The sequence below is a fragment of the Piliocolobus tephrosceles genome, chromosome 17, assembly GCF_002776525.5.
Source record: "Piliocolobus tephrosceles isolate RC106 chromosome 17, ASM277652v3, whole genome shotgun sequence".
Taxonomy (NCBI): domain Eukaryota; kingdom Metazoa; phylum Chordata; class Mammalia; order Primates; family Cercopithecidae; genus Piliocolobus; species Piliocolobus tephrosceles.
The window spans coordinates 1,074,753-1,088,922 of NC_045450.1; the positions used below are offsets into that span (position 1 = coordinate 1,074,753).

The 14,170-nt window shown below is 62.7% G+C and overlaps 1 protein-coding gene across 1 annotated transcript; it reads left to right on the plus strand.

The window, feature by feature from the left end:
• Positions 1 to 1,853: 1,853 nt before the first annotated feature.
• On the plus strand, positions 1,854 to 8,719 carry HS3ST6 (heparan sulfate-glucosamine 3-sulfotransferase 6). Its single transcript, XM_023189062.2, has 2 exons — positions 1,854 to 2,327; positions 7,976 to 8,719. Exons 1-2 carry the CDS (start codon positions 1,939 to 1,941, stop codon positions 8,589 to 8,591), a joined length of 1,005 nt encoding a protein of 334 aa, XP_023044830.1. The 5' UTR covers positions 1,854 to 1,938; the 3' UTR covers positions 8,592 to 8,719.
• Positions 8,720 to 14,170: the final 5,451 nt, after the last annotated feature.

A 14,170-nucleotide genomic window follows, 5' to 3' on the forward strand; every position in this document is an offset into this window, starting at 1 on the left:
GAGACTGTGGGGATGGCTGAGACCATGGGGACTGTTGAGACCGTGGGGACGGCTGAGACCGTGGCGACTGTTGAGACTGTGAGGGCTGCTGAGACTGTGGGGATTCCTGAGGCCGTGGGGGCTGCTGAGACTGTGGGGACGGCTGAGACCCTGGGGACGGCTGAGACCGTAGGGGCTGCTGAGACCGTGGGGACGGCTGAGACCGTGGGGACTGTTGAGACCGTGGGGATGGCTGAAACCGTGGGGTGGGTGCTGCAGGGTGGGACCCCCCGCCCCCACCCCGAACCAGCTGGTCGGGAACAATGCCATTTCAAGCTAGACCAGAAGAAGAACTTCCTGTGACCCAGCGTGAGCCAGCATGCTCTCCTCACAGCGTGCCCGCTGCCCGCCCACAGGGCTGCTGGGGAGGCTTGCGCAGATGAGCAGGTGCAGCCTGCATGTCTGGGGCCTGGGCTGGGGGACTGGTCAGTTGTCTTCACCCCGTCAGCCCCGTGTGGCCCCCTCTGGCCAGGGCTGCTGCTGGGTAGGAGCTCCGGAATGTCCGTGGGTGGTGGAGGCCCTCTACCCCTTGAGGCAGCCCGGCCACTGGGACTTGTCCAGATGCCATCAGGGCCAGAACATCTCATTAATGAGCAGAGTCCAGGACAGGGGCTGCAAGCCCTTGGGTGGGAAGAGGCTGGGCCTCTTCGAGGAGCCTGTGCCTGCCTGGCGCCAGCCCTGTGGCCAGGAAGTCTGAGGCAGAAGCGGAGGGAGGACCCGGGTCTCATGCCACCTTTGCCTTGGAATGGCGCAAGTTGCTTGCCCTCTCTGAGCCTGGCTCGCCTCCCCTGCCTTCCCTGCAGGCTGTTGCTGGGCGTTGGGGGTGTGGAGTTCCCACAGTGTCCAGCGCCCCACAGATCCCAGCCGGGAGGCCCCTGAATCTCACGCCCCTCAGAGGCAGCCCCTGAGGAGGTCCTGAGCTTCTTCTCTTCCCCAGCACAGGGCTCCCTGAGTCCTTCGCACCTCCAGTGGGGTCCACTTTGCCACCTTCCGAAATGCATCACTGATGTCTCAGGGGAGTGCCAGGTGGACTAAGGCTGGGCAGATGGGGTGACTTAGTAGACAGAGTATGTCTCAGGCCTGAATTCAGTTCACCACTGGGCCCCTGGGAGGGAAGCCTGTTTACTCTGAGCCTGTTTCCTCCATTCTAAAACAGTAACCAGAGGTGACTTGACCTCTCAGCCGCCAGGCTGTGACCCCGATGTGTGGCAAGGCTGACTGTCAGCTGGGAGTGCAGGACGCACGCCATTGCCGGCCGCAGACTCCCCCCACACGTTCTGGGACCCCTCTCTGCATACTAGGGTGCTGGCCCGGCCTCCTCCTCCCATCGCAGGTCGAGTGCCGGAATCGACGCGCTTCCTCGGTCCCCTTGGCCCGGCGATGAGGCTCCGGCTCCCTCAGGCCAAGGCTTGGCCTATGCACCTGCAGCGCACGTCCCCGAGTTGGGGCGGAGGAGGGAATCGGCCTTCAAACAGAGGGTCCCCAGGCCCGCGCGCCGCCCTGTCCCTGCCCTGCGTCCCGAACCGCCACCGCCGCCGCATCCTCCCCGCGCAGGGGTGAAGACGCCGGAGTCAAGCGAGCCGGGGCCCGGGATTTCGGAGCAGGAGCATCCTGGTGGTCCCAGCAGTTCGAGTCGCGCCCGGGTGGTGGCGGTTGCCCGCGGGTCCCAGCCCAGGCAATGGCCTCGGAGGGGGAGTGGGGAGGAGGGGAAGGGAACGGAGACGGAGGAGGGCGTCCCGACTCCGCCCCTGGCCCCGGCCCCGCCTCGCGCCCGCTCCCAGGCTGCGGGACCGCGGAGCGCAGAGCAGAAGCCAGGCACCCACGGGCTGGGGGGCACGCGGGCCGAGATGCGCGCCCGCCTGCCGCCCCCGCTCCCGGGCTTGGGAGTGGCGCGACCCCATGGCAGGTAGCAGCGGCCTGGGCGGCGGGGCCGGGCAAGGGGCCGCTCTGCGGGCGTCCCGCGCGCCGCTGCTGCTCATGGCCCTCGTGCTGGGCGCCTACTGCCTCCGCGTCCTCCCCGGCCGCTGCCTGCCGGCCGCCCGCGCCCCCGCACCGGCCCCCACGCCCTCTGAGCCGTCCAGCTCGGTCCGCCGCCCGGGAGCACCTGACCTGCCCGTGGCCAGCGGTCCCGGCCGCCGGCGCTTCCCGCAGGCGCTCATCGTGGGCGTGAAGAAGGGCGGCACGCGCGCCCTGCTGGAGTTCCTGCGGCTGCACCCCGACGTCCGCGCGCTCGGCTCTGAGCCCCACTTCTTTGACAGGTGCTACGAGCGCGGCCTCGCCTGGTACCGGTGAGCACCCTGGCCTGTCCGCCCTGACCGGCGCCTTCCCGGGGAGGGCATCGTGCGCCCCAGGGGGCAGCGGGGCGAGGTTTCCGGGCAGTGGGGTTGGGACCGCCCTGTGGGGGGCCCAGGCCTGACCTGGGGTCGCGGCTCCGGAAGAAGGAATGATACCCAGCTAGGATTCCCTGAAACTTTGAAAACTTTGGGGAAAGCTCTGGTTCCATTCGCTCTGCTGAGGGACCCAGCAGGACTGGGGGAGGCGGTGCCATCCCAGCCCGGAGGTCATTTCCAGCCCGTGGGACTACCTGGCAGTGTTAGAAATGCCTCTCTCGCCCTGTCACTCTGGGCAAGGAGGTGTGACTCTCTGACCGCTGGCCAGGTACCGTAGAAAGGGGCCTAGGTTCCAGGCAGCCACCTAGAAAGCGTCCTTCCTCCTCAAGATCCCCGAGTCTGGGCAATGGAATCCTTCTTGGTGGTCCTGGGAGTCCGGAGAAAGTCCGGGCTTTGGAAAGGAGGAGACTGCCTTTCGGGGAGTGCCCAGGGTGAGTCCAGCCCCATGCATGGGGCTCTGTGGCTGTCCTGCCTCTACCCATGATGGACATGGGGTGTGGCAGTGGAATGTGGGGAGCGCGCAGCCCCAGCTGAAGCAGCCCGCGCTGGGGGCTGCTCATCCCCAAGCTTGGACCGAGCCCCTGCTGAGAGGACCCTGCCCAACGCCAGCTGGGGAGTCAGTTGAGGCGGCAGGACCCAGACAATTCTCCAGGTGCCCCAGTTTCTCCGTTCCTGATCCTCTGATCCTCTTCCTCCCCTCACACCTACCCCTATTTGTTAACTTTGCCTTTTGTACTAAAACTACTCTTGGGTTTGGAGGGTAGGCAGGGAGGGGCTCTGTGAGAGGAGAGGGGCTCGCTTCTGAGATCTGAAGGGCTGGTGCCAGCGTGGGGTGCTGGGGAAGTCAGGTGGTGGCTGAGGGACGTGGAGTCCATCCCGGGGCTCACCTGGCTGAATCAGGCATCCTCAGCTCAGGCTCCAGGGAGAGACCTCACTCCCCTGACGGCAGGCAGGGGTCAGAATGCATCCCTAATCCCTGCTGCAGGGAGGAGGGGAGGAGGGGCTGCCAAGCTAGAAGTTGGGGAGGAGCGGAGGGGCGGGAGGGAGAAGGGGAGAAGGGGCTTTGGGTTGAGGATGTGCAGTTAAGTGGAGTAAACACTTCAGAGCCACCCCTGACCCCACGAGCTTTGACAAGAGACTGGGGTGGGATCTGAGGTGGGCTGTGAGGAGCCACAGGGGAAGCTAGGGTTGGGTTTAGCCCTAGAGGGTTCTGGAAGAGCCCAGGCTCCTGAGGCCAGTCCAGGCCTGCCCTGGGCATGTGTCCAGCCCTGGGGGATCAGTCTGGGGAGGATGAGAGGCAGCCAAGCCAGGCCCAGCCTGGGGGTCAGCTCCTTAGCCCTGGGGGTAGGGTTCCAGGGACGCTGACATGCCCGGGGCTGGAGCGGGGGTACAGAAGGGTGACTGCTCCGGTAGACTCTTGACTTCCTCGTGTTTGAGAAGGGGAAGGGGTGGGTATGGAGAATTCCAAGGGTCAGGTCCTGTGGCCTCTGGGGTTTTCCCTTGGACCAACCGTGCTGACCCCTCACTGGGCAGTGCAGAGCCAGTAGAGCTGGGCCCGCTGAGCTTCCGGACTACAGCGTCCTTGTGCTGTCTGAGGGGGCATGGCCACGTGGGGCTGGTGTGCCCCTAGGTGCCTGTGCCTCTGTCCTTTCAGCCTGCTACGAGCCTGCAGTGAGCCTCTGAAAGTTCTCACCCTGTCTCAGTTTCCTTGGCCAACCGCAAGGCCACATTGTCTGCTCTTCAGATCCTGGGCTGGGCCCCCAGTGCCTGCAGGCTCTGTTCTGGGTGCTGGCTGTGGGGAGGCGAGCAGAGAGGAGTAGCCAGGGCCCCCAGTTGAGTCTCTGGGCCACTGCTCCCACTGGGCTGTGACTGACCTAGTTCCAGGTGGTGACCTCGCCTTCCTGTGACCTCGGCAAGTAGGTCCTGGGTTGACTTTGGCCATAGGCCTTCCTTCCCACCTCTCCACCTCAGTCAGCTCATCCAGGCTCTTGAGGGGCCTCCCACTTGGGGACTGTAGCTCACAAGTGCCCCCAAGCTCAGCACATGCTTGGCTGTTCACTCACTAGTGAAGCACCTGTGTCTGCCAGGTGCGGGGTTCACGCAGACTCCCCAAGGTCTCCGTCTGCGAAGGGTGCCCTGTCTGGGGGCAAATGGGGGCTGTACTTTGACCGTAACCTTTTAGAAAAGCAAGAGGAGGGTCGGGCACAGTGGCTCATGCCTGTAATCCCAGCAATTTGGGAGGCTGAGGCAGGTGGATTACCTGAGGTCAGGAGTTTGAGACCAGCCTGGCTAATGTTGTGAAACCCCATCTCTACTAAAAATACAAAAATTAGCCAGGCATGGTGGTGGGTGCCTGTAGTCCCAGCTACTTGGGAGGCTGAGGCAGGAGAATCGCTTGAAGCCGGGAGGCAGAGGTTGTAGTGACCTGAGATAGCGCCACTGCACTCCAGCCTTGGAGACAGGAGTCAGCTGGAGTGCAGCTCTGTCTCAGAAACAAACAAAACAAAAGAAAAGCAAGGAGCAGGGTGGGTAGGGGAACCCCTTAGTTCCTGGTTTGCAAGAGCAGTGGGTGCACGGAGTGGGGTCTGAGTATGTAGCAGGGAAGGACCTGGGCTCCTGTGGGGGATGCAGTCCCCCTGCACTTTCTGACTTTGGCATCTGCCAGGCCCTTTTGGCATTTGTGAGTCTCAGACCCGAGGTGTGGGGCAGGAGGAGGGAGGCTGAGACGGAGGAGGGAGGCTTGCCCGGGGCTGGATGAAAGCCACAGGGAAATGCACACCAGATGAGGTGGGCTCCGCAGGAAGGGAGGGTCCTCATAGCAACTTGTCAGATGTTTGTCACACCCAGGTCCAGTCCTGCTCCTCTCCCTCCTCCCCCGTCTCTCCCATCTCATCCACACCCGGGCTAGGACAGGCTTCAGATGCCTGGGGAGGGAAAGTAATTGATCCCAAAGATCTCTGATCTCTGAGCTGGTTTGTGCAAGAGGGGGCCTGGAAAGCCCTTGCCGCCTCTCTGTGTTCCCACCGCCCTTCCACGGCAGGGGGTCCGGGAGTTCCATCCCCCTTCGGAGCTCTCTCTGACTCTTTGGAGAGGAGGCCTGGCAGGGCGAATATTCCTGTTTTGGTGCTGGTCCCTCCAGCAGGCGGGAAGAGGATATTCAGAGTCACTGGTGTGCCTTCTGGGAAAGGAAAGGGGTGGGCTTCTGGTCTCGCTTGGTGCTTGGGGTCAAGAACGTCCAGACAGGAGGGAAGGGCCGAGGGGAAAGGCAGGCAGTGACTTCGGATGAGGCCTGGGGTCTGTCGTCTCCCAGCACCGGCCTGGTTTCTCTCTGTGGGCATCGTCAGCGCGGTCCCGTGGTGGTTGTGGCGGGGGGTGGGGGTGCCTCCCCTTCTCATGACCTCCTTTCAGGGACAGGGGTGCCCCTGAGCTGCCAGGCCTCAGACCTTGGTACTGCTACCATCTAAGGCCTCTGTGTTTGTCCCTGGGACGCTGGGTGCGGTTCCCATGCAAGCTGCAGCTGTGAGAGGTGGGGCGGGGAGTGCAGGGGCTCTGGGACCAACACCGCCCTTCCAGGTAGGCTGGAAGGAGGCAGCCCCCAAGAGTGGGAAGAGGGAGGGCTGAGCCCCACGCTTACCTCCAGCACCCCTGCCCCTCCCAGTCTCCCTGTGGCTGCTTCTGAAGTGGCAGCGAGTGGGTGGAGGGAGGCCCAGCTCCTTCTGTCACCAAGATGGAGGAGGACTTGTCGGGTGACGACTGTAGGCCAGCTCTGCCCAGGGCCTGGTTCTGCGGGGCGGGAAGGCTCCCGTGCCGCCCACCCCCGCTCTGCCCCGCTCTTGGTGGGTGTTGTGGGGGAAGCCTGGATTCTCTCCCGCTGTTGTCCTCACACATCCTCCCTCCTACCTCCAGCGCTCTCCGCACTGGGATCTGTGCAGCTGCCTCTGGCCCAGCCTGCGTTTCCCTGGGGGTCTGAGCAGGAAAAGGGAACTCAGGACCTGCCTCCCAGAGGCTGGAGTCTGGGGCGGTCACTCCTGGCAAGGCAGCCTCCTGGCAGGGGCTGGTCCTGGGGCTGTCAGCAGGGGTGGGGGAAGCCCCCTCAGAGGGCAGGAGGCAGGGCTGGGCATGACCAGCAGGGCATCCCCTCCCTAACATAGTTCCTGTTTCTATCGACCTAGTTCCCAGCCCTCCCCAGCTCTCCCTCAGAGCTGTTTGCTCAGCTGACCTGCCGCGCCCTGCCCTGCCCGACCTCACCCTGCACTACCTGGCTGGCAGGTGCTGCCCGGGGCACTGCTGGGGGTGCCTGGGCCTGCCTGGGCTGGGCACCCAGGATGGGCTCTCTGCTCAGGTGGGACAGTTCTGGGCTGCGGTTGGCCGATTCCCCTGGGACCTTGGGACTGGGTCAGTGCCCTCCTCCCCTGTGTCAGAATGAGGAGAATCTCAGAAAGGCCCCCTCCCTGGCCTGGCAACCTGGCAACCTGCAAGATCTGGGGGGCCACAGTGGCCCAGAGTCTTGGGAAGGATCTTCAGGCTGGCACCACCACGTCTCTGACTTTCCTCACATGTGCTGGGCTCTGTTGGTGACTTTTTGGCCTCCTGAGTCTGGACCCAGGTTGATGAGAATTCATAGGGCTACAATTAAAGGTGGGGAGAGAGGCCAGCTGCAGTGGCTCACCCCTGTAATTCCAGCACTTTGGGAAGCCAAGGCGGGCAGATCACCTGAGATCAGGAGTTCTCACCTGATCTCCACCAGCCTGGCCAACATGGCGAAACCCTGTCTCTACTAAAAATACAAAAATTACCTGGGTGTGGTGACGGGCGCCTGTAATCCCAGCTACTCTGGGGGCTGAGGCAGGAAAATCGCTTGAACCCAGGAGGCAGAGGTTGCAGTGAGCCGAGATCGCGCCACCACACTCCAGCCTGGGTGGCAGAGCAAGACTCTGTCTCAAAATATAAAGAAAGATGGAAGAGATATAATTACATCAGGGGAGGGAGGGAGCAGGGAGGGCTGCTTTGTGTTGAGGACACTGTCAATAACTGGTGCAGGGCTGATGTAGGGGATGCTGTCAACCACCAAGTGAAAGGGTGACCTCGAGTGATCCAGGCGGGCGGGCCTCGGGGTACTTGGTCTGGGATGAGAAAGGAGTTAGGGGCAGCCTAGTTCCGGGAAAGTGTGCGTCCAGTGGGAGGGAGCAGGCTCTGGAAGCGAGGATGGCAGGGACTGCACAAGGAAGATATGTGGGTGGTGAGGAGCATGTTGTGCCTTCCCGCCAGCGACCATCATCCTCTTATCCTCAGTGCAGCAGCAGCTAGGGCAGGCCGGCGGAACAGGCCCCGCTGCAGGCCGGTGCTGGGCTGAGCACCCTCACAGTCCATGTTCCAGGCTGCCCAGTCGCACAGGTTAGGAGGGGTGGGCCCGAGCAGAGAGGAAGGCTTGCCCACCTTGGAGGCCTGGGCTTCCGGGGCGTAAGGGGGCCTTGGTCCCGGGCCCCTAGGGGTCGGTCTAGAGCTGGGTAGGCTCAGACCCCCTTCTCTTTGCACCCATCCCGCAGGAGTCTGATGCCCCGAACCCTGGATGGGCAGATCACCATGGAGAAGACCCCCAGCTACTTCGTGACGCGGGAGGCCCCCCGCCGCATCCACGCCATGTCCCGGGACATGAAGCTGATTGTGGTGGTGAGGAACCCCGTGACCCGGGCCATCTCCGACTACGCCCAGACGCTCTCCAAGACCCCGGGCCTGCCCAGCTTCCGCGCCCTGGCCTTCCGCCACGGCCTGGGCCCTGTGGACACGGCCTGGAGCGCCGTCCGCATCGGCCTGTACGCTCAGCACCTGGACCACTGGCTGCAATACTTCCCCCTGTCCCACTTCCTGTTTGTCAGCGGGGAGCGTCTGGTCAGCGACCCGGCCGGAGAGGTCGGTCGCGTGCAGGACTTCCTGGGCCTGAAACGGGTCGTCACGGACAAGCACTTCTACTTCAACGCCACCAAGGGCTTCCCCTGCCTCAAGAAGGCCCAGGGTGGCAGCCGTCCCCGCTGCCTGGGCAAGTCCAAGGGCCGGCCACACCCGCGTGTGCCCGCAGCCGTGGTCCGGCGCCTGCAGGAGTTCTACCGGCCCTTCAACCTCAAGTTCTACCAGATGACCGGCCAGGACTTTGGCTGGGGCTGAGCGGTGCCCTGGGGATGCTCAGCACCTTGATTGACATCCGCTCACCCAGCCAGAGCAGGCTGCATGCACGTGCTGGGCAGAGAGGAATATTTAAGAAATAAAGCTCGGACCCAGATTTTTCCACAAAACCTCGAGGTTGGAGGGTGGAGGCGCTGCTCCCGGGGATGTGATAACCATACCAGCGAACTCCACGGGACGCTGACTGTGTGCCTCATGCCACCGTTTTTTTTTTTTTGAGACGGAGTCTCGCTCTGTCGCCCAAGCTGGAGTGCAGTGGTGCCATCTCTGCTCATTGCAACCTCTGCCTCCCGGATTCAAGCAATTCTCCTGCTTCAGCCTCTTAAGTCGCTGGGATTACAGGCATGTGCCACCATGCCCGGCTAATTTTTTGTATTTTTTTTTTTTTTAGTGGAGATGGGGTTTCACTGGGTTAGCCAGGATGGTCTTGCTCTCCTGACCTCGTGATCTGCCTGCCTCGGCCTCCCAAAGTGCTGGGATTACAGGCGTGAACCACCACACCCAGCCCAAAACTCATTCTTTATACACCCTCGGAGGTGGGCGGTGTGCCTGGTCAGGTCTAGCGTGTGAGCTCAGAGAGGCTCAGGGCCTGCCCAACGACATGCAGTTTAGCCCTAGTGATGCTGGGGGCCATGCTCAGGCTCTCTTCTCAGCTCTGGGAGGCCAGGCAGGGTTGTCCTCGTGTTCAGGATGGGGAAACTGAGGCCGCAGGCTGCTCTGTGGAGTGGTGGGGCAGGATTAAAGTCAGGTCTGCACCCACCACCTCTGCTCATCCGGAATCCAGGTGTGAAGTGGACGCTTCCTTCTGGAGCCTTGTGGAATTGCCTGAGTGTTGGTGAGGTCAGTGAGTGTTGGGTGTGTGCACAGGGCGATGATTAATAGCCTCCTAGCCTTCCCTGCAGAGGCCCACCCATTCAGGCCCCACCCACTCTCAGGCCCACCCATTCAGGCCCCACCCACTCTCAGGCCCCACCCATTCAGGCCCCACCTACTCCCCCAGGCCCCTGCTGCCCCAGTTCCCCTGTGTTTGTTCTGTGCCCGCCCCTGGGGACGGGGCTGGAATCAGTGGCCCTCTGCAGTCCAGCTGCCCGCTCATAACTGAGGCCAGACTCAGGCAGGCTGGGGTGCCCTGTCCACCCCTGTGTCCTGGGAGCGGGAGGGTCCCCTCGGGAATGACTCTCACCTACTCCTGGCCACGTGTTGTCTGCTGGGTGCCCACCAGCTGCCCTGACGATGACTTCCGGGGTTGCCTGGGCTTAGCCCCAGGCCTGTCATGGGGACTGGCTATGGTCTCCACAGCCCTGGTGAGTCCCACAGGCCCTGATACGGCCTTTCTGCCTCTCAGCTACTTGGAGCCACTCCCTGTCTTGGGCCCCGGGGATGCAGACAGTGAGGAAGGATTTGCAGGAGGGGGCTGCGTCTGGACACCCACCCTCCTCCTGCTAGTTTCTGGGCCCAGTGGATGCTCCACTCTGCAGCTGCCCTGAGGGGCAGGCACTTCCTCCAGCCCCCTCCATCCCAGGCCAGGACAGAGGCAGGGCTGGAGGCTGGTTCCCAGCTCCCCTCCAAGCACCTTCCCAGCGACCACAGTGGCAACATGGCGGGCAAATGTGGTCCCAGATGTGGACAAGTCACAGGCACAGCCTCCGTCCTACCTCAAAGCTCTGCTGTGGATGGAGGGGAAAGGGCCCACCCGACTGACAGCAGCCTTGGGAAGAGGGAACAGACCACCTTGGATCCCTGCCAGGAGGGGATCAATGGGCTGGGCTGCTCTGTCTCCACCCCTTGCATGGGTGCCCTCTGTGAAGACTGGGCCGACTGCCTGCCCCAGGTGTGGGGGTGGGAAGGAAGACAGGACAGCTCCTGGCCCCTGGTGACCCAGTTCCCAGCCTGGTGCATGTGGATTTCTTCTTCCTAGACACACCCTTCTCATGCCTGGGCCGTTTCAGGGACTGCTCACCATCGTCCCAGCACCTCTTTTGTTCTACTGTGAGCTCTCCAGATGGCAGCCGGAGGGCTGTCGCAGAATAAACCAGATCCTATTATTTTAAAATGCTCTGGGCTGGGCGCGGTGGCTCAAGCCTGTAATCCCAGCACTTTGGGAGGCTGAGATGGGCGGATCACGAGGTCAGGAGATCCAGACCATCTTGGCTAACAAGGTGAAACCCCGTCTCTACTAAAAAAAATACAAAAAACTAGCCGGGCGTGGTGGCGGGCGCCTGTAGTCCCAGCTACTTGGGAGGCTGAGGCAGGAGAATGGCGTGAACCCGGGAGGCGGAGCTTGCAGTGAGCTGAGATCCGGCCACTGCACTCCAGCCTGGGCGACAGAGCAAGACTCCGTCTCAAAAAAAAAAAAAGGAAAAAAAATGCTCTGATCCCCACCTTTACCCCTTATTGCTTCTAGGATGAAAATCAAACTCCAGATCACAGCTGTGACAGCCCTTTACAGCTTGCCCCTCAGTCCTACATGCGCTCTTCATTCGAGCATGCCTGCCACACTGGCACCTGCCAGCTCCTTCCACCTGCCGTGGCCTGTCCGGCTTCACAGGCTTTGCATGTGCTGTTCCCTCTGTCTGGAACGCCTTTCCCTGCAGAAGGTGCTGACGGAGATGGGGGCAGCCTTTGAGGGGGCAGCTGTGCTCTCACCGAGGCTCTGCTGCTTTCCTCCTCCTGTTTGGAGTTCCTTTTCTGAGTCCACCAAATGACCGCACTGTTCCCTTCCCGACACACAGCTGTGAGGGGCGGGGCACTGGTTTGGCTGGCTTTGGGGCCTGAACCCAGGGCCTGGAGGGGCAGACTCTGGAAGCAGTGAGGGGAGAGGGTGGGCTGGCATGTTCTGCACCCCCGAGCGGGAACTCCGCCTAACCGCCAGCACCCAATGCCGGTGAGGTGCCCAGCTGGGCCTCCGAACACACGGAGGGCAGATGTGGGGGGACCTATGGGCTGCGTGCGGGGAGAGGCTCCCTGGGAGAGTCATCGGCCTTTAATTAAAGTCCCTAAATTGCTTCCCCAGCTGCTCCGTGGGTTTTCCATGTTGGAATGTTCCAGATGGGGCGAGAAGTGCTGATTCAATTACCCTCTTCCTGTTCCGCCCAGTGGAGGGGAAGGGTCCTGGGAGCCCATCTCCAGCCCTCCTGCCCCACCCAGACCAGGATGGCGTGGGCCATAGGGTGGGGCCCTCACAGCCATGGGAGTTCAGGAAGGGGCTCGGAGAAGCCTGGGGAGGAGGCTGCTTCCACCTCGAGGGTCTTTACAAAGCCCAGGCCCTCCTGGCCCACTGGGATGGGTGGGTGGGACCAGGTGACCGTCTCTCTGCCCCAAGCCTTGCACACATGGGCATGGAAGCCCTGAGCAGGCCCTGGCTCCAGCAACCCAGTCGCAAAGGGGAGATAGGGAAGGGTCAGCCCCCGGGCCCACCCTCTCTGTGGGCCTGAAAATATTTATGAAGCCCTGTCGTAGAGGAAGAGAGGAGACTAGAGAGGGCCAGCAGCTTGCCCGCCTCTCGCTGCACCAGCCCTTCCTGCGAGGCCCAACCTTGGGGAGCTCTGAGATCCCCGTGTGCAGGGAGTCGGTCTGCGGGGGGAATCTGGCTCCCTCCCTCCCCTGGGGCAGGGGTCCTCACTGGGTTGATCGCCTGACCTGGGGGTCCTCAGAGCTCAGCTGGGGCTGCTGACCCCTGTCCTCCGTTGCGGGACAGGCCTGGGCCCCCTGCTTCTGGACGGCCCCTCTGCCCGGGGCTGAGCCGGCCGCCCTGTGGTCAGTGCAGGGCATGGGGCTGGAGGGTCAGGGGGAGGCGGGCTCTGGCTGCCTTCCTCCCAGACCCCTCAGTGTGGCCGTGCAGGGCAGAGCCAGGGGAGGGAAGGGGAAGCTGACCCCCCGGGGTGAAGCCTGGATTGTGGGGTGCCATGGAGGGCAGTGCCTGTGAGTCGCCTTTGTTCAGGAGTAGGGGTTCTTTGGGGAAAGGCCTGTTTCCCCTGGGCCATGTGGCCAGATCTAGAGGCCCCTTGCAAGCCTGAGATGATCTGGATCCTGGGCTCCAGGAGGGAGCCAGGCCACGGGTGAGAGGGGCTTGAGTGACTTAAAATGAATTGAGTCCCCTTGGAACTCCTGTCCCCACCCCTTTCCTGACTCCCCAGACCTGAGCCCCTTCTCCTGTCTGCCAGCCTGTCCTGGGCGCCTTGTTCCCCTAAGGCGCTGTGGGGTTGTGATTTCCACGCGGGTTCCTCTGCAGGGGCTTCGCCACAGCCCAGGACAGGCCAGGGACCCCATGAAGGCCTGGCATGTTTTCTCCAGGGCGGCCACAGCAGCTGGCTGCTGCACTAGTCTCCTCTGTCCTTGCAGAAGCTGTGCGGGGAGGGGCTGCAAATTTGCTGACCTCAGGAATGTGGGGCTTCATTTCTGTGGGACGCTCCTTTTCTAGAAGGTTCCTCTCAAACTGGCAAGGGCTGACTTCTGAGGTCTCTGTCATTGGGACCAACGCTTAAGCCAGAGGGTGCGGTGGGAGGCAGGGGTGCAGGAGCAGTCTCGGGTTCCTGGATGAATCTGTTTTATTCTGTTTTATGCGTTGTAGCCCTGGGGGCAGCTCTGCGTAGCTGGGAGCCATCAGTGCCCCTGGGCAGGGCCAGTGCCAGCGGCTCTTGCAGGAAGTTCCCAAAGCACCCCTCCTTCTAGACAAAGGGGACTCACAGGTGCTGCCCACCATGGCACCCCACAATCCAGGCTTCACCTCGGGGGGCGTTTCCCCTTCCCTCCCCTGGCTCCGCCCTGCACGGCCACACTGAGGGGCCCGGGAGGGAGGAAACTAGAGCCTGCCTCCTCCTGACCCTCCAGCCCCATGCCCTGACCAGAGTGGCCAGCTCAGCCCCGGGCACAGGGGCTGTCCAGAACCAGGGGCCCCAGGCCTCTCTCCCCACTCCTGAGGCCCGGACTCCTTTCACGTCCTCAGGGGCTCTCGGGTTCTGAGCTTGCTCTTGCTGTGTTCCGCATGCCTGCCTTATTCCCTCTGCCGGCACGTGGGCCCCTCCTCCGTCTGTGCTCCCTGGTGCAGCAGTACGGCTCTAGGAGTGCGGGTGGAGCCTGACTGAGGGTCTGGAGAAAGGGGAGGAGGCTCAGGGACAGCCGCAGAGAGAGCCCCACAGTGGATTTCCTTCCGCCAACAGGCACCCGGGCTAGAGCGTGTGCTTCTGAGAGCTCGCAGGGCAAGGTGGGAGGACCACGCGGAGGCCCAGCGTTGGAGGAGACAGCAAACCACCCAACTGCCAAGAAAGCATGAACTGAGCCGGGCGCGGTGGCTCACGCCTGTAATCCCAGCACTTTGGAAGGCGGAGGCGGGCGGATCACGAGGTCAGGAAATCGAGACCACGGTGAAACCCCGTCTCTACTAAAAATACAAAAAAATTAGCCGGGCGTGGTGGCGGGTGCCTGTAGTCCCAGCTACTCAGGAGGCTGACGCAGGAGAATGGCGTGAACCCAGGAGGCGGAGCTTGCAGTGAGCCGAGATGGCGCCACCGCACGCCAGCCTGGGCGACAGAGCAAGACTCCGTCTCAAAAAAAAAAAAAAA